The 19,828-nt window shown below is 43.7% G+C and overlaps 1 protein-coding gene across 5 annotated transcripts in view; it reads left to right on the top strand.

Annotated features, from left to right (window-relative positions):
- The window catches only part of TRIM67 (tripartite motif containing 67), a 116,761-nt gene that overhangs the window by 61,495 nt on the left and 35,438 nt on the right, over window positions 1-19,828 (top strand). For 3 of the 5 annotated variants that reach the window (XM_082251613.1, XM_082251615.1, XM_082251612.1), the window contains exon 5: window positions 17,985-18,144. In XM_082251613.1, coding sequence (XP_082107739.1) covers window positions 17,985-18,144 — 160 coding nt within the window. The remainder of the gene's footprint in view (window positions 1-17,984; window positions 18,145-19,828) is intronic. The other 2 variants (XM_082251616.1, XM_082251614.1) reach the window with 1 other exon arrangement.

Genomic DNA, 19,828 nt, shown 5'->3' with positions numbered 1-19,828 from the left:
CAGTCATGCCTATTCCTTCCTCAATCATGCCTCATCCATGCCCATCCGTGCCACATCCATACCTCATCTGTGCCCACCCATGCCAACTCAGTGCTCATCCGTGGCTCATCCATGCCACATCAGTGCTCATCCATGCCACATCCATGCCATGTCAGTGCTCATCCATGCCACCTCAGTGCTCGTCCGTGGCTCATCCATGTCACATCCATGCCACATCTGTGCTCATCTATGCCACATCCATGCCAAGTCAGTGCTCATCTGTGCCACATCCATGCCACATCAATGCTCATCCGTGCCACATCCACGCCACATCAGTGCTCATTCATGCCTCATCTATGCCACGTCAGTGCTTATCTGTGCCACGTCATGCCACGTCAGTGCTCATTCGTGCCACATCCATGCCAGGTCAGTGATTATCCGTGCCACATCAGTGATAATCCGTGCCACATCCATGCCACATCAGTGCTCATCCATGCCACATCAGTGCCATATCAGTGCTCATCAGTGCCACATCCGTGCCATATCAGTGGTCATCTGTGCCACATCCATGCCACGTCAGTGCTCATTTGTGCACACATCCATGCCACATCCATGCCACATCAGTGCTCATCCATGCCACATCCATGCTACATCTGTGCTTATCCTTGCCACATCCATGCCACATCGGTGCTCATCCGTGCCATATCAGTGCTCATCCGTCCCACATCCATGCCACGTCAGTGCTCATTCATGCACATATCCATGCCATGTCAGTGCTCATCCATGCCACATCAGTGCTCATCTGTGCCACATCAATGCTACATCTGTACCACTTCAGTGCTCATCCATGCCATATCTGTGTCACATCAGTGCTCATCTGTGCCACATCAGTGCTCATCCGTACCACATCCGTGTCACATCAGTGCTCATCCATGCCACATCAGTGCTCATCCGTGCCACATCAGTGCGACTACAGTGCTTATCAGTGCCCTACAGCGCCTCACAAAATTGTAATGGGTAGTGAGGAAATGACGGTGCTCCCTTCATGTTAGGCCTCTGTATGTGGCTAGCTGTGAAAAAGTCTCACACATGTGGTACTGCCATACTCAGGGGAAGTAGCAGAATGTATTTTTGAGTGTCCTTTTTGCTATGTACATGCTACTTGTTAGAAATATCTTCTAAATGGACAACTCTGTGTAAAAAAAAAAAAAACGTGTTTTCATTTTCTTTCCACATTTTCCAAAAACTTGTGGAAAAAAATGACATTTTCAAAAGACGTATTATGCCTCCTAGATTATGTGGTTTGCTTTCCAAAATGGGGTAATGTTGTGGGCATTTCCATTGGCCTGGTTCTCCAGGGCCTTCAAAAGTGTGATATGTTGTCAGGAAATATACGTGTCATTTTTGCTCCTAGAACACCTGGAGGTGCTACTTGGATGTTGGGCCTCTGTATGTGGCCAGGCTGTGTAAAAGTCTCACACGTGTCTTATTGCCATACCCAGGAGGAGTAGCAGAATGCATTTTGGGGTGTAGTTGCAAGTATTTATATACAGTGTGTGAGAAATAACTTGGTAATATGACAATTTTGTGGAAAAAAAATCTAAACTTTGCAAAGAATTGTGGGTAAAAATTACAACTTTCAAAAAACTCACCATGCCCCTTAATAAATACCTTGGGATGTCTGCTTTCCAAAAAGGGGTCATTTGGGGGGTATTTGTACTTTCCTGGCTTGTTAGGGTCTCAAGAAATGAGCACATCAGGTGTGATCGATTTTTAATGATTGGCACCATAGCTTGTAGACTCGATATCCTTCACAAAGACCAAATAATATATACTTATTTTGGTTATTTTTACCAAAGATATGTGGCAGTATAACTTTTGGCCAAAATTTAAGAAGAAAAATTACTAAGTTTACAAAATTTTAAAACAGAAACAAAGAAAAATGCATTTCTTTTACAAAATGTTCGGTCTTTTTTCATTTATAGCGCAAAAAATAAAAAACCCCAATGATGATTAAATACCACCATAAGAAAGCTCTATTTGTGTCAAAAAAAGGATGAAAATTTCATATGGGTACAGTGTTGCATGACTGAGTAATTGTCATTTAAAATGTGAGAGCACTGAAAGCTGAAAATTGGTCTGGTTAGGAAGGGTGTTTAAGTGCCCAGTGGGTAAGTAGTTAAAGTTTATATGCATGTAAGGGCAGGCGCCCTAATACATTTGGTGATATAGTGTATATCCTGCTGGGGATGGGGGGTAATTAAAGCAAATCTCTTGCTTTACCTTGAGTGTGCAAAGCATGGGGTACTTAGATTGCAGTTAAATTGTTGTTTATTGGAGCAATACTTTATTTACAACATAAAAGTGCACTTTTATGGTAATAAAACTAAAAATGAAATACCATGCTTTTCACCATGTCGGATTAATTTATTGCCTTCAGTTTTATAATGAGGTCTTCAATATACTCAGCTGACTTTCTTCAGTAGAGTATTAAAAATAGGTTTTTATGAGCAAAGGAAAGACACTGCAGAGAGTCATCATCCCCAGTTCCTTTTAGCTAAGCCCATCCCATATGACCTTGTACAGCCAGCTTGGATTAAGCTTTTGGAATCATGCCCATCCAAATGGATGCTGATTATGAAAAGAGAAAGCTTACCGTGCAAGTAGAAGGTGTATCCAAGACATTAAAAGGCAAGAGATAAATTGGGGCTAGTATTTTTTTTTTAATACAGGTTGTCTCGAATCCAGCATATTACAAAAACATGAAAAACACATGCTGAGACATGTAGTTGTAAAAAATGATACTTCCTAGAAAACGTTAAAGTTTTTCCAAAAGCTGCCAGAGTACTGCAAGAGTTTAAGTACAGTAAATCTATATTTATGCCGATTGCTGCTGGGGACATCTATGTAACATAAAGTTTGTTAGCAGTCAATCAGTGTTTGTGGGTTTCAAATATAAAAAGGGTGCTGGGGGCGTATCCTTGACATGACGGAGTGAAGACATACACTGATAGAGCTCCGGCCATCTCCCCTGGATTTTCAGCTTAATATTCTGCCTTTTGGTCACGGCATGAGCACAAGACAGAGGAAGCGACCGAGGAAACCTCTCAGAACCTCGCCTGGGTCGGAATGTCACCGATACTTCCTGGGGACCCGCTCAGCTTCATCCTAAGCCCGCACCTCACAGCCATGTGCTGCTCCCCCTCCTGCTCCAGCAATGGCGAATGTGCCTACCTCCCCGGCCACCTCGGTACAATCCGAGCCCTGGACTTTGCAGGCTATGCAATCACCCTCAAGCTCCCAGGTAGACCCCCTCCATCCTACTCCTGGATCAGGGGAGATTCGGACCTTATAGCCCTGATACAAGCTCTCCCAACGAAGAGGGAAATGGAGGCGTTGGTGCTCCGCCTGGAGGAAGCACATAGCAGAGAAATACAAGCTGAGATCGGAGCTCCAGCAGCTTACAGACAGAGTCTCCACTGGGGAATCCTCCCTCACTACCATAGAAGCCAGGGTGGCCCGACAAGAAAGTGTTCAAACTACACAGGCAGAGTACGTCACCACCCTACAATTGCGCCTTGAGGAGATGGAGGACAGCAGCCGTAGAAACAACCTGCAGCTGCGGGGGTTACCGGAGGCCACAGGCCAAGAATCTCTTCAGCCCACAGTTCTATCGATGTGCCAGCGCCTGGCCCCCAACATCCCACCGACGGATTTGGAGTTCGATCGGGTACATAGAGCGATGGGACTGTGCACTTCCAACATAGAGAGACCCTGGGATGTTATCTGCTGCCTTCACCGATACTCACATAAGGATCTCATCCTCTGGCAGGCTTGGGAAGCTGGAGACGTGGACTTTGACGGTGCCAGAGTCCGGATCCTGCCTGATCTCTCTAGGGCTACCCTACAGCGCAGAGCCCTACTACGTCCACTGCTGGAGAGGATCAGACAGCTGGGCTGCACATACCGATGGGGGTTCCCCATATCCCATTATGGTGCGCAAGGGATCAACTGCCTTCTCCTTGCACCATCCAGAGGACCTGCCTGCACTCTTTACATTTCTGGACACCGACCCACTCTCCGTACCGAACTGGCTCCAACATCTCCCAAGTCAGCCCAGACGACAGCCTAACACCCCCGGTTGGGAAAGAGGCTTGCCACCTGGTGCTCCAAGAAGCCGCTGCCGACTGAATCCGGAACCTGCTTCGGCTGTGCGAGAAGACTGACATTGCCGCCTGTGCTCCCTTGAGTGCCCACTCTGGTAACTGTGTCCCTACCCTGTCTGCTTGTCTCTTGTCTCTTGAAAGACTGGCCACCGTCAGCAGGAAGTGTTTACCCTTGCCCTGGTCAGGTCCCTGACCCCCTCCGTGCGATTGTCCCAGTCCTCCTCATGCCCCTGCTTAGAGCTTCTGGCTTTTGTGCAGCCCGCCATGAGACGGTATCCGTGTACTGGACCTGGTGATCTGCAGTTATTGACTGCTCTTCCCTCTGGGCTACAGCAGGACGTTGCTGTCTAAACTCTGTGTTTTGGCAGCCCCCGACCCCATTCCCCTAGAACTGCTAGCAGATGTTGAGTGTCCAGAGTTGCCTACTTCCTAAGCAGTGCCTGACGCCACTTACTGTTGGTTATGTTCTGATTTACATTTTTTAGTTTTTATTTTTTCTCTCGGAGGATCGACATGTTGGCGGACATTGCATGGGCAGTGTGGTCTGGCAGGTGGGGGGGTGGGGGTGCGATTTGACAGCCTTTGTTACTATCTTAGTGCCTCTTGGTTCATGGTAGCCGCCTCCCCATCGGGGTGTGCCGGGGGCGGGCCCAATGACATTGCCTGTGTCTGCCCTATGGCTGCTGACGCCCGACATCCCTGCACGCTCCCTGCTTCAGAGTCTTCTTAGCTAGAGTGGGAGGAGGCAGCGGTCTCCCTACTGGAAGATGCTATCTCCCTGAGCGGCGTGTCTGTGATGTGGGTTTCACTTCCCTGCAGCCACCGTCCGGGAGACGTGGCTTAGTGAGGAAGAGATCAGTTCACCGGTATGATTCCATTGCTAGTTATGTCGAGAAATGCACATTACTCAACTGTGAATGGGTCGGACTGCGCATTGGCCTTGTTGCTCCCTGGGGGGTCAGGCGCACTGGGCCAGACGGTGACATCTCCGGGTCTCGCCGGCTTGGGGGCCCCCGGTCTTCCCCATGGACTGATTAATTCAGACGGTGCGGCCTACTGTCAGGGTGGGGGATATATACCATGTCCTTCAATATAGTGTTTATTTTACTCTGTTTTATGTTCTGACCTAGCACTGCTATGCTGATTGTATTGAGACGCTACCTCATTTAGGGACTGCGTCTTCCTCAGGGATTTGTTGTGGGATATGGGACACTCAGGGATCTTTATGCACTCGGAAGGGTGCTCTGGGTTATGGGAACCTCTACACTTGCACTAATTTGTTGTCAGGCAGTTTTTCTTTTCATATGTTATCTGCCAGGGGCGGCTCTGGCCTCAGTGCTCGTCCCCTTCGCTGTTCTAGGTCTTACCCCCCACTAGGCCTACACCCCAGAGGTTTGTCAATCCTCAGGTGGGTGTGTCTGTGTCTCTACTCCCCCATTAGAACCCCCGCCCTACCTCCCCACCTTACTACCTCCATCCTACCTCCTCTTCCCCCTCTCCTTTTTCTTTTTATTTTATCTCGACCTCTACTGACATCTGCGGGGACTCTTACAAGGTTTCCAGCCCACTCTTCCGACTCCTCACTCCTATTCTCCCTTTAAATCCCCCCCCTCTCCCTTACGTCCGCCTTTCTTCCCTGGTAAGTCTCTTATTCCAACTATCCCACCCTCCCTCTTATCTGTTTTACCCCGCCCTTCTCGGCCCTCGATCTCTTTCTCTCTCCTCCAGTTTCCGGTCACCTCTTCCCTATAGATCCTGTGCGGGTAACCTCCCTCGAAGGCAAGGGGTTCAATGTTCCCGAAAAGAGGCGGATGCTTCTGGCCGACCTAAGGCGCTCGAACACAGATGTTGCCTTCATACAGGAGACTCACTTTCGGTCAGATGGTCTTCCACTTCTCCAGAACAGATTCTACCCGTGTGTGTACCATGCTGCCAACTCTGAGTCTAAATCTAGGGATGTCTCCATTTTTCTCTCAAATAGAATACCTTGGTCCCTTACTGGAAAAGTGGACAACGTGCTGATCCGAACGGTCGGTTTCTCTTCCTTAAAGGCCATATAGGGGATGTCAAGGTTACTTTGGCTACTATATATGACCCTAATGTTCATCAAGAGGCGTTTTTATGGAAAACTCTTACTTCCTTATTAGATTTCGCAGAGGGTCGGCTGATCATGGGAGGTTACTGTAACCTCCCCCTTAAACCGGTTCTGGATACCTCGACTGGGTCCTCCTCAGTCCCACGGGGCACGAGAAGACAAATTCTTTCGCTCCTACACGAACTACAGCTTGTGGACGTGTGGCGCATATTGCATACCAGAGAACGAGACTATACCTTTTTCTTGCATCCCCATCAGGTATATTCACGTATCCACATGTTCCTGGTCCCACATAAGCTGCTCCCATCCATTGTTGACATTGAGATCGGCTCTATCACGTGGTCGGACCATGCCCCAGTCACTATGACAGTGAGACTGGGGGGTGCAGACCGGGACTCCGACTGGCAGTGGTGACTTAACGAGAGCCTTCTTCAGGACCCCTAGGTGCTGGCAGACATATCCCAACAGATTCAAACCTACTTTCAGATAAATGACACTCAGGATAGCGATCTGTGAATAGTCTGGGAAGCTCACAAAGCAGTGATTTGGAGGTCCTCATTAGCCACAGGGCCCGCATTAAACGTGCAAGAAACGCACAACTGACTAAGCTGCTCGCGGACATTTCCTCACTGGAGAGTCCACACAAAAGGGCCCTAGACCCCACGGATGGAGCCAAATTGGTACGTCTTTGGGGTCAGGTCGCGGATCTCCTACGCTACTGTGCCAGGGCAGCACTCTAACGTTGCCAGAGGCTCACATATGAATCTGGTGACAAATGCGGGAGGCTGCTGGCCAGGGCCCTCAGGGATCAACGAGCCTCCTCATATATCCCCTCCTTGAGGAGGGAGATTGCAAATTACACCTTCCTAAGGAAATCTCCCGTTGTTTTGGAGACTTCTACTCGCGCCTATACCGCATAACCCAGGCACCATCCCTCTCTTCGGTCGTCTCGTCCTATCTTGACTCCGTACCCCTACCACATCTTCCGTCACTGGCTCCAGAGGCAATGGAGATGCCATTCACTTCTGATGAAATTTCACAGGCCAAATCAGCAAAGCATCGGGCCCGATGGCTTCACTGTTCTATATTACCAAAAGCTGCTGCTGCTACCCCATATGCTTAAATTGTTCAATGGTCTAGGTCACACTTCCTCGCTCCAAGATGCGACTTTGCTAGACCACATCTCCATAATCCCTAAGGAGGGGAAGGATCCCTCGTCCTGTAGCAGCTACCGCCCGATCTCTTTGCTTAATGCCGACTTAAAACTCTTTACCAAAGTCCTTGCTTCGCGCCTACAACCCCACCTCCCTAACCTGGTCCACCTTGATCAGGTAGGTTTTATTCCCACCAGGGAAGCCAGGGACAATACTACCAAGGCCCTCAACTTTATACACCTAGCCAGAAATGCCAACACACCAACGTTCTTTCTGAGTACAGACGCCGAAAAGGCGTTCGACCGGGTAAACTGGGCTTATATGTTTGAGGTGTTGCGGCGGTTTGGACTCGGCCTGCAGCTGCTGGGATGGATAACAAGTGTCTACGTGAACCCTAGAGCGGTTGTGAAGGCGAACAGCGTACTTTCGGATCGGTTCTGGATCTTTAACGGCACCCGTCAGGGCTGCCCTCTCTCCCCCTTGCTTTTTGCCCTATCCCTGGAACCCTTTTTGATCAAAGTCTGCTTAAATCTGGACATCTCCCATGTACAGGTGGGCTCTAACTCATACAAGATATTGGCCCACGCTGATGATCCACTTTTTTCTCTCTCACGCCCCTTGGGGTCTATACCTAACCTGCTGAAGGAAATTGAAGCATATGGTGAGATCTCCAATCTGAAGATTAACTACTCCATATCGGAAATCATGGGAGTAGCCCTGCCACCTTCCCTCTACGAGTTACTGAGTCAGAACTTCCCCTTCAAGTGGGCGACGTTAGCCCTAAAATACCTGGGTACGCTCCTTCCTTCGAATCTGGTGGACGTGTTCCACCTGAATTTCCCACCCCTCTTATGTTCCATTCGCACCTTACTGGACAAGTGGGCAACGGGCCTACACTCCTGGTTTGGACGCTACAACATCCTGAAAATGTCCATTTTACCAAAACTTCTCTTCCTGTTCAAAACACTGCCTGTCTTCATCCCGGCGACCTTCTTTAGGAAAGTTGACTCTGTCTTTGCCAAATTGATCTGAGCCGGGAAACGACCTTGGCTACCCAAGTGTATTCTTACGTTAACTAAGGCTCACGAGGGTGTAGCGGTACTGGATTCCAGACGCTACTACCAGGTGGCCCAGTTGAATAGATGGGTTGACTGGTGCAGACACGCCCACTTGAAGCTCTGGACGGCTTTGGAGCTGTCCCTGTATCCGATATGCCTCCCTAGGACAGCGTGGTGTCTCCGAGCTCTCCCTGACTTCGTTAAGCAGCACCCTCTTATCGGTCTGACGCTCCGCACCTGTGCGGCGGTCACCTTTAGCAAGGGAATGTCCGACTCATACTCTCCACTGTTCCCGATCCTGGGCAACCCAGTTTTCCCTCCTGGCTGTGAGAGGAACATATTTAAGGAACTTCATTGTTGCGGGTGCCTAGCCATCCCTCTCTCACCTGATGACGTCTGGTGGACCGTTTTCTCTCTCCCGTTGGCAAGCATTACAACTCCTTCACTTACTGCGAGATTTGGGCCTTCCGTCCCTATTTGTGAGAGATCGGACGACCTTTGAAGACCTACTGATGGGACAGGGGCCTCTCCCTCATGCCCTTTCCCAGATCTATTCCCAGTATTCCTCACCTTCGGACGACTTTGTCCTCCCGGGTGTTCTAAAATGGGAAGGAGAACCGCATAGAACATTCAATGTGACCCAGGGACGAAACATTGTTCGGTTCGCACTTAAATCCTCCATATGCACCCGCATTCAGGAATCAAATTATAAGCTGTTGTCGCACTGGTACTGCACCCCGGTGAAACTTTGACGACTCTTTCCCAAGACCTCAGATAGGTGTTGGCGCTGTCATCAAGAACAGGGCACGTTGCTTCATATCTTTTGGAGTTGCTCTAAACTCCGAGGCTTCTGGAGTGAAGTGCGTAGAATAGCTCAGCTGATGACAGACTTCGTCGTCCCAGGCGATCCAGCCTTCTTTCTTCTCCACTATCTCACCTATGCAATACAAGAGCTCCATCCTCCGACACCTATTGAACGCTGCCAAATCGTGTATTAGCCTCCTATGGAAGGACACAACTCCACCCTCGATTTCCCTATGGTTGCAAAAAGTGAAGTTGATCAATGACTTAGACCTGGTACTGACCTCGCAGGGTAGAAGAGAGCGATACTTCAAAACCTGGGACTGTTGGAACATGTTCATCTTCTCGGAGGAAGGTCGGGCACTGCGTGCCAATGTCTGTGACTAGGAGGCCTGGCATTGAGCTACCCGCATGGGGCGGCTCCTGTTCCCCTTTCCCTGCTTCTTTCTAGACTCTTTTCTCTTCTTTTCTCATTTTTTGCAGTCTCTTTCATCCCTCCCTCCTCCGCCCATTTCCTGTCTCTTTCCTTCCCCCAATTATGCCCAAAAAAGTATTCTGGAACCGCATACACTACAATTCCTATGCATACTCCGATCTATACTACATTATATATGTTACGCTATTGCAGATGAGTGTACCACATTCACTGTTGCTGACCTTTACGGTGCTAACCCGGTTAATGTTTAAGATACGCTATCTGCCCCCTCATATGATTCTATATGCAATGGCTCATTACCTTTTGATGAGACATTACTGTTCATTAGTTTTGTCAATATGTCTTGCAATTTGATGTGACACACTGAGTGTGCATTGTGATTCTGTATTTTGCTTCTCATGCCTAATAAAGAATTTGAAAGAAAAAGGGTGCTTGATTTTGTGTAAGGAATTTTTATCAAGTTTAGCATCATGTGTAACCTCAATAGTTGATTTACTAAAGACAAATAGAATGTTCACTTTGCTAGGGAGATTTCCCCAGAGCTCAGTGAATGAGGTGAAGTTCTGCTGACTACCATCATGCAATCATGTCCAAGCAAAAAAATGCTGTTGTTTTTTTTATTTTCCATGCACATTATTGGGTATTCTTTAGAAAGTGAAGTTTTACCACATTCACTAAGCTTCTGGGAAATTTCACTCGCAAAGTATAACTTGCATTGCAAAGTTAACAAAGTTTATTTCAGTCTCTCCTCCACCATCACCACATGGTTGTCTGTCTTGACTTTAGAATTATTAAAACACAATTTTTTGGAATCTGGACTTTATGGCCTTACGTAAAAAAAAAAGTTTTCTAGAGGTAATTCATTGTTCATTTCGAAATATGTTTTAGAACAGACTGCAGAGAAATAGTGCATGATGTTTTATTCATTCATTTCACTTGTCTGCAATGCTGCAGACATCAGTTATTTTTGATTGTCCACGAGTTTACCTGTGGCAAAAAAAAATGCAATATACACCAGGTAAACCTAATTATGTCAACATACACTCAGTCTGAGTTTTTTTTAATTTTTTAAACCATCATTGAACTAGATTTTTGTAGTTTTATGTAATCATTCCACAGATTAGCATTACGATACACAGAACACAGTTTATCCTAAAAATAAAAGATTGCTTCGGGGCAGGAAAATAATTAAACTTCAGATTATTTTCTGTTGATTTATGTTTAGTAATGAAATGCTGGTATAAGCACCCTAGAGAAAGTTAAATAGATTTACTTAGAATAACTCTGAAAACAACTTAATCTTGAAATGAAAACAACTCAATTTTGAATTGTCAAATGCCAATTAATGCAAGTGTTATTTTGGCTTAAAGTTCCCAAAAATACAGATTTTTTTCAGTTGTTTGCAGAGATATAAATAAGAATAAATACTGATTAGACACATATGAGACTATAAAAAAATATTTTACTGCTGGAAGAAACTTAATATATACAGTACATGCATAGTGTTAAACAGATAACTGTTGTGTAACTGTTGTGTGTCTGCTTGACACAAGGCAGGTTTACTTGCTTTCCCTGTCTTTGTCAGTTAGCTGATTTCACTAATCTGCTTTGGCATTTAGAGCAGTATTAAGCCCCAAAACCAAAAAGTACTACATTGCAGCTTACCAATGCTTAAATGTGATGACTGCATTTGTTTTGTTTTATTTAGGCTTTTTCCTATATTTTCCACTAATGATCTAGCCAGTAACACACTTCAGGGGAGATTTTCTAAAACTGGAATTTGGGGCAGCTGTGCGTTGTAACTGTAGTGCTACCCTGAAGGGGCCATTGATAATCTGTATCCTCTGCTAAGAATATACCCTGGGTATGAAAGCAGTCTAAAGATTGAAACTTCTGCCACCTTAGTTGGGACCGGTGCTGTTTCTTTAGGATGTGGAATGAATGGGACAGTTCCCTTTAAGAGACAAGGCTGTTGGCATAGGTCATTTTAAGAGATAAAGTTGTTGGCACAGTTTTCTTTACGAGATGAAGTTGAACCTAGGCAGTAGAGGCATCCTATTTTAGTGGCCTGGGCCAGAATAGATGCAGGTAAAGAAAAAGATCTGCCAAGCAGCGAGCAAAGTATTGGCTCAATTAAGCAACCTGCTGGCAGTGGCAACTATAACAAAAAAAAAAAAAAAATGGCAGTTTGCAGCGATAAAAGGAAATGGAATATTTATCTCTGATTAGGGTCAATTTTAAAGTGACTCTAAAGCCTAAACATTTTTTAGCGTAATGCATTCCTTGCAGTAAGCTAAAAAATGTTTAGGCATCAGTTTTGGCCCCTCACCCCCCTTTTACTTACCTGTCTTCATTCGATCCAGCACTGTGCACGTCTGCAGCTATTTTGTCCCCTCACTTCCGTGTCTCACTGGCTCTGCTGGGGTATCAAAGCCAGTGATGATCTTATATGTATGGGTGGTTCCTGCGCTATCTGAGGATATGTATTTTTCCCTTCTTACTGCTGCACCACAGTACTGGTACCAGGAACCAGTTAATACAATGTATACAGTTTAGGTGGGTGATGCGCTTCAGAAGTGGATATAAAGTAAAAATATATAATAAATGTATAAACTAGCGTGGTAAAAAGTGTTCAAGTGATAAAAAGTGTTGATGTTGGTTAATAAAAGGTGATCCAATACTTCATATATATCTCATATATATATATCAATATAAGTAAACTATTCCAGTTATCTTCTATGCAATAAAGTGCTGAGTGTTTATACTTTCCTAAAAGGTATCAATAAATAAACCGTAGACAAGATAAGAATAAAGATGCTTCAAAAAAAAGTTACAAAGTGCTGTGTGCTCATTTGCTTAGATCAAAAAATAAATAAATAAATAAAGTGCTGTGTTTATAGTGTCCATATACATAGAAATCCAAAATCAGGTGTCATTCCCTTCGATATCATTAAATAAAACAAGGTGCTCTCATGCAGAGTATGGGTGTTGTGACTTGTTGCCTCCACCAGGTGTCACATCTAGGTGCTCTATATTCTCACCTCAATAAGGTGTATATTGCGCCTGTATATAAACCTTAGCCTCCGAATATCATATAGGCTTTACTTATTCCAGTATCTTGCTCCACCTCCAAGTGTTTCCTGTCCTGTCCTGTTTAGTATTTTGGGGTGCATACACTTTCCGTCCTTAATTCCATATCGTGGCCTCGGGCTCAGTAAAAACATAGGGCAATCATGGTGCAGTATGTCAAACAAGATATTTTATTAAAAACGTAGTTGCACTTACAATTTGTAGATCATTTGAATGCTGGTAAAATCTCAATACAGCGTGGGGAGCGTTATCGCTCCGATCTCTAATGTCACTTCCGGTAGTCTGGCGGCTCCTCCTACGCGTTACGTCACATCACGTGACTTCCTCAGGGAGTGGCCTGTACTGGATGTGACGTTTATTTATATATGCCGGACCGGAAGTACCGTCGCGGCCATTTTTAAAAAACCTTGTGAGCGAAATTCCGGCGGATATGCTCATTCCGCCATATTGTCTTTAAAAACAGGTGTATTGTTATTGTTTTTCTTCAATGTTTACACCGGAAGTGAGGTTGTGGATCGTTTTTTTATCTAGATGAATACATTTGTTGCATATACCCAAACTTATTCACAGTTATTGCATCTAAAAACATACAGAAAACAAATGATTTTATTCGGTTTTGGACTATCTTTTCTGTATGTTTTTAGATGCAATAACTGTGAATAAGTTTGGGTATATGCAACAAATGTATTCATCTAGATAAAAAAACGATCCACAACCTCACTTCCGGTGTAAACATTGAAGAAAAACAATAACAATACACCTGTTTTTAAAGACAATATGGCGGAATGAGCATATCCGCCGGAATTTCGCTCACAAGGTTTTTTAAAAATGGCCGCGACAGTACTTCCGGTCTGGCATATATAAATAAACGTCACATCCAGTACAGGCCACTCCCTGAGGAAGTCACGTGATGTGACGTAACGCGTAGGAGGAGCCGCCAGACTACCGGAAGTGACGTTAGAGATCGGAGAGATAACGCTCCCCACGCTGTATTGAGATTTTACCCGCATTCAAATGATCTACAAATTGTAAGTGCAACTACGTTTTTAATAAAATATCTTGTTTGACATACTGCACCATGATTGCCCTATGTTTTTACTGAGCCCGAGGCCACGATATGGAATTAAGGACGGAAAGTGTATGCACCCCAAAATACTAAACAGGACAGGACAGGAAACACTTGGAGGTGGAGCAAGATACTGGAATAAGTAAAGCCTATATGATATTCGGAGGCTAAGGTTTATATACAGGCGCAATATACACCTTATTGAGGTGAGAATATAGAGCACCTAGATGTGACACCTGGTGGAGGCAACAAGTCACAACACCCATACTCTGCATGAGAGCACCTTGTTTTATTTAATGATATCGAAGGGAATGACACCTGATTTTGGATTTCTATGTATATGGACACTATAAACACAGCACTTTATTTATTTATTTATTTTTTGATCCAAGCAAATGAGCACACAGCACTTTGTAACTTTTTTTTGAAGCATCTTTATTCTTATCTTGTCTACGGTTTATTTATTGATACCTTTTAGGAAAGTATAAACACTCAGCACTTTATTGTATAGAAGATAACTGGAATAGTTTACTTATATTGATATATATATATGAGATATATATGAAGTATTGGATCACCTTTTATTAACCAACATCAACACTTTTTATCACTTGAACACTTTTTACCACGCCAGTTTATACATTTATTATATATTTTTACTTTATATCCACTTCTGAAGCGCATCACCCACCTAAACTGTATACAAAGCCAGTGATCAGATTGCGGGGGTGGGGCCGAATCCCTTTGTGTCAATGAATGCAGCAGTGGGCTCGGGAGTGACACACTCCTTCCTGCTGCAATGTCTCTCTCCAACTCCTCCTGTGTCTTCCCAGGCTTTTCTTTTTTATATTTTTCCTGCTCCTTGACGATTGCTTATGGGCTCTCTAGTTTGACTTCAGCTTTACTGTAAGGACAGTTCTGCTTCAAGCCTACAACTCCCAGAAGGCTCTGAACACCTGTATTAGGGTTATGGCAAGTAAAAGTGCTGAATGCTGACATCTTGTGGATAAATAAAGCTCTGCATTCTCAGTAACAATGCATAGTGTTACTTACCTAATCAGCTTCTAACTTCAGTTTGTTTATTTAAGCTTTGACAATAAAACCTAGAAGCTGATTGGTTACTATGCACAGCTTCACCAGATTCTGTGAGCACCAATTTAAGTAAATCTCCCCTTTCCTGTCTTAGGGTGTCTCCACCCTGGATGAAGGAACAACAGAGACTCCTTTGGACACCAGCCTCAAAAATGTGGGGAGAGGGTAGTGCTGGATGCAATAGCAGATTTAGATGGATTTGACTAATAAATTAAAGCAGTTACAACTATAAAAATTAAACACCAAAAAAGCATGTAGTTAGCTTATTTTTGGTGTGTTTTTAATGCATTTTTTTACACGTTTTGCATTATTTAATCTGCCCAAAAACAAATTGGCCAAATAAAAAGAAAAAAAGAATCAAAAACACATCAAAAAGCGTGTCAAAAAAGGCATCTCTGAAAACACAAAAAGCACAGGAAAAAGCACTGCTGAAATGCTCAAAAGCAAGATGCATAGGTGTGAATCAAGCCTTACTGGCAAAATCACCAGGTAAAAATAAGAGGAAAAAAGCATAAAAAATGAATGCAGCTGCCACATCTAAGAAATGCTAAGCTGAAGTATATTACATATTTGTTTTTGGGTTCAATGTAGCTTTAAAGTGACCCTGAAAAACACCTCAATGCGGGCTAGTAAGATTGTGGAGGGTAAAAGGCAAGCTTTAACACTGCATGAAAATGTCAGCACTTTGCCTGTCAAACTGGCCAAGGATTTGACCATAACAGCAGGGTAGTAGAAGCCGCCGCAGATATGTATGACTCCATCAGTTTTTTTTTTGTTTTTTTTTTCAATGCCTGGGTCTCTTTAAATCACTGTATTTAAAATTGTTGAATTACTGATATACAGTGCATCTGGAAAGTATTCACACCGCTTCGCTTTTTCCACATTTTGATACATTACAGCCTTATTCCAAAATGGGTTACATTAAGAGTCGGTTCACACTGGGGCGACACGACTCTGTACTACTTCGGTGGCGACTTGTGCATTCCCATGCACCACGACTTCGGAGCGACTTGCCACGACTTCACATAATGGAAGTCTATGCAAGTCGCTCCGAGGTCACCCCGAAGTAGTACAGGACCCTTTTTCTAAGTCGCAGCGACTTGTGTTGCTCCTATTAGAACTGGTCCTGTAGCGGTCAATGGACCGCGAGGGAGCGCGACTTGTCAGGCTTACAAGTCGCCTGACAAGTCGCGCTAGTGTGAACCAGCTCTAATTCTTTTCTTCAAAGTTCTGCAAACAATCCCCCATAATGACAACATGAAAGAAGTTTGTTTGAAATCTTTGCAAATTTCTTAAAAATAAAAAACAAAAAAAAAATCCCATGTACATAAGTATTTACAGCCTTTGCTCAATCATTTGTTGAAATACCTTTGGTAGGCCTTTTACTTCATTCTTGTGTTGGCCTTTTTAGGGCTATATTGGCTGTTGTTTGATACTGTTATACCACTATTCGCTGTTATTCTTTATTGATTTCTATGTGCATTTTGTAAAAATTTTCAATAAAAATCATTGAAAATGAAATACCTTTGGCACCAATTACAGCCTTTTTGGGTATGATGCTACAGGCTTGGCACACATTTTATGAACAGTTTCTCCCATTCTTCTTTGCAGAACCTCTCAAACTCCATCAGGTTGTATAGGGAGTGTCAGTGCACAGCCATTTTCAGATCTCTCCAGAGATGTTCAATCGGGTTCAAGTCTGGGCTATGGCTGGACCACTCAAGGACATTCACAGAGTTGTCCCATAGCAACTCCCTTGTTATCTTGGCTGTGTGCTTAGGGTCGTTGTCCTGTTGGAAGATGAACCTTTGCCTCAGTCCAAGTTCCAGAGCACTCTGGAGCAGGTTTCTATCAAGGATGTCTCTGTACATTGCTGCATTCATCTTTCCCTCAATCCTGACTAGTCTTCCAGTCCCTGTTGCTGAAAACCATCCCTATGGTATGATGCTGCCACCACCATGGTTCACTGTAGGGATGTATTGGCCAGGTGATGAGCGATGCCTGGTTTGCTCCAGACATGACGCTTGCCATTCAGGCCAAAGGGTTCAATGTTTGTTTCATCATACTTGCAAATTTTGTATCTCATGGTCTGAGAGTCTCTTGGTTGCCTTTTGGCAAACAGACAGGCAGTCATGTGCCTTTTACTGAGGAGTAGCTTCTATCTGGCCACTCTACCATAGAGACACAATTTGTGGAGTGCTGCAGAGATGGTTGTTCTTCTGGAAGGTTCTCCTCTCTCCATAAAGAAATGCTGGAGCTCTGTCAGAGTGACCATAAGGTTCTTGGTCACCTCCCTGACTAAGGCTCTTCTTTCCCGATTGCTCAGTTTTGCCAGGCGGTCCACTCTAGGAAGAGTCTGGTGGTTCCAAACTTCTTCCATTTACGAATATTGGAGGCCACTCTGCTCATTGGGACCTTCAATGCTGCAGAAATGTTTCTGTACCCTTCCCTAGATCTGTGTCTTGATACAATCCTGTCTCGGAGGTGTACAGACAATTCCTTGGACTTCATGGCTTGGTTTGTGCTCTGGCATGCATTGTTAACTGTAGGGTCTTATATAGACAGGTGTGTACCTTCCCAAATTATGTCCAATCAATTGAATTTACCACAAGCGGACTCCAATCAAGTTGTAGAAACATCTCAAGGATGATCAGTGGAAATGGGATGCCTCTGAGCTCAATTTTGAGTGTCATGGCAAAGGCTGTGAATACTTATATACATGGGATTTTTTAGTTATTTATTTTTAATAAATTTGCAAAGATTTCAAACAAACTTCTTTCACATTGTCATTATGGGGTATTATTTGTAGAATTTTTAGGAAAATAATGAATTTATTCTATTTTGGAATAAGGCTGTAACATAACAAAATGTGGAAAAAGTGGAGTGATGTGAATAGTTTCCGGATGCACTGCATGACTCATCAGGTATGTAACTAACTTTGTCATGTTTCCTAAAATGCACATGTAAAATCAGGCAGACCATGCTAGTTACAGGTTTTTGTGGCTCGTGATTTCATTCTATGTTGGCTTTTTTTTTTCCTTCTAAAGATTTCAGATGCTTTGATAAAACGAGTGCAAGGCTCTCAAGAACAGTGGGTAAAAGGTGCCCTGGAACCCAAAGTCTCTCCTGAATTTGACCTTACATTGGACAGCGAGCCTTTGTTGCAGGCCATTCATCAGCTGGATTTCATTCAGATGAAATGTAAGGGTGAGCTCACAGTTCTTATCTTGCTTTGTGTTGTGAGTGCTGTCTGTGAAAAAGGTGAAAATGTAAAAAAAAAACATGGCATAAGACTGATTGTTATCATTTAATGAACACAGGTGCATGACTGAAGAGATGTTAAAATGGATAGAAAATATCTAATGACTGACATGTCAAACGTAGACTCTGAGAACTTTAGTGACATTTTGCTATATATAAATACAGTGTGATCCATTTTCTCTGCTAAATTGCCATCTTCAAAAAACAGTCAGTCTTTAGAAGCCTGCAAAGAAGAAGTTTTATTTTTCTCACAAGTAAAATCTTTTCCTTATGCATCTGGAAAGCAGATATGGTTGTGCTCAATTAAAATTTAGGGCTAAACATTAAAAAGTTATTAATTATATTTCTTTTTAGCTGAGTACATTTTATATATATATATATATATATATATATGAGCCATACATAACCTGTCAAGGCATGGACTCCACACTGTACTAGACATCTGAAGTTATGGTGTGGTATCTGGCACCAAGCCTTTAGGCTGGGTTCACACTATTGCAAATTGGATGTGGGTTTCCCTGCATCCAATTTGCATCTCAGAAGATTGTGACCGACTCTCTATGGAGCCGGTTCACATATCTCTGGAGCAGCTCTGAAATGAATTGCACAGAAGTCCTGTGCGTCCTCTAGTCCATTTCAGGTCTGAATTCAGCCAAAAATTCAGACTGAAATTGGACCTGAAACCATAAACAGGGACGCCCTGGACCCCTGCTGTGAGTCACTCTGTGTGGCTGTGTGAACCCAGCCTCAGTAGCAGTCAATTTAAGCCCTGTAAATTGCTGTGTGGGGACTTCTTTTTCTAGCACATCCCATAGATGCTCCATTGGATTGAGATATGGAAAATTTGGAGGCCAAGTCATAACCTCAAACTCTTTGTTGTGTTCCTCAAACCACTTTTGAATTCTTCAGACCAGGCTACCTTCTTTCATTGCTCCATGGTTCAGTTTGGATGCTCACATGCCCATTGTAGGCGATTTTGGCTAAGGACACGGGTAAGCATGGGTATCCTGACCAGTCTGCAGCTATGCAGCATAGTACGCAACAAATTGCGATGTACTGTGTGTGCTTACACCTTTCTGTTGGAACCACCGTTAACTTTTTCAGCAATTTAATTATTTTGATTAGCTTGAAAGCAACCCACAATGATTTTCCATAAGTGGAATCTAGTGACGCATCGAAATTTTGACCACCGAAAATCATTTGCTGAAAATAAAGTTTTTAGCATTGTGCCGAAAGAAAACGCCTGTGATTTTGCCGTGATCTTACCACTATTTTACCGTGCTTATGGTGTGTTTTTCATAGGTCATGTGGTTCAAAAAATGCATAAAAAATGCAACACAAACGCAGGTTGCTGCGTTTTCAATGCATTTCAATAGGGAGGTTCGTTTTTTGTGTGCTTTTTTTTAACTGAGCAAATATGCACCAAAAATGCAGCAAGCAGGATTTTTAACACCGCTTCCAAAAGTGCTGATAATGGCCGACAATACATTCATATTAATTGAAATTTATGATATTAATTAAAAAGTAGATTATAATATAATTATTTATAAAAATATATACATTTTTTTAAAACTGTCAAGTGCATCCTGAATTTTCGGTTTTGAACTGGAATTTTTATTTTGGTGCACCA

The sequence above is a fragment of the Pelophylax lessonae genome (genome assembly GCF_965119305.1).
Source record: "Pelophylax lessonae genome assembly, chromosome: 3".
In the NCBI taxonomy this organism is placed as follows: Eukaryota; Metazoa; Chordata; class Amphibia; order Anura; family Ranidae; genus Pelophylax; species Pelophylax lessonae.
This window is presented reverse-complemented; position numbering and strand designations above follow the sequence as displayed.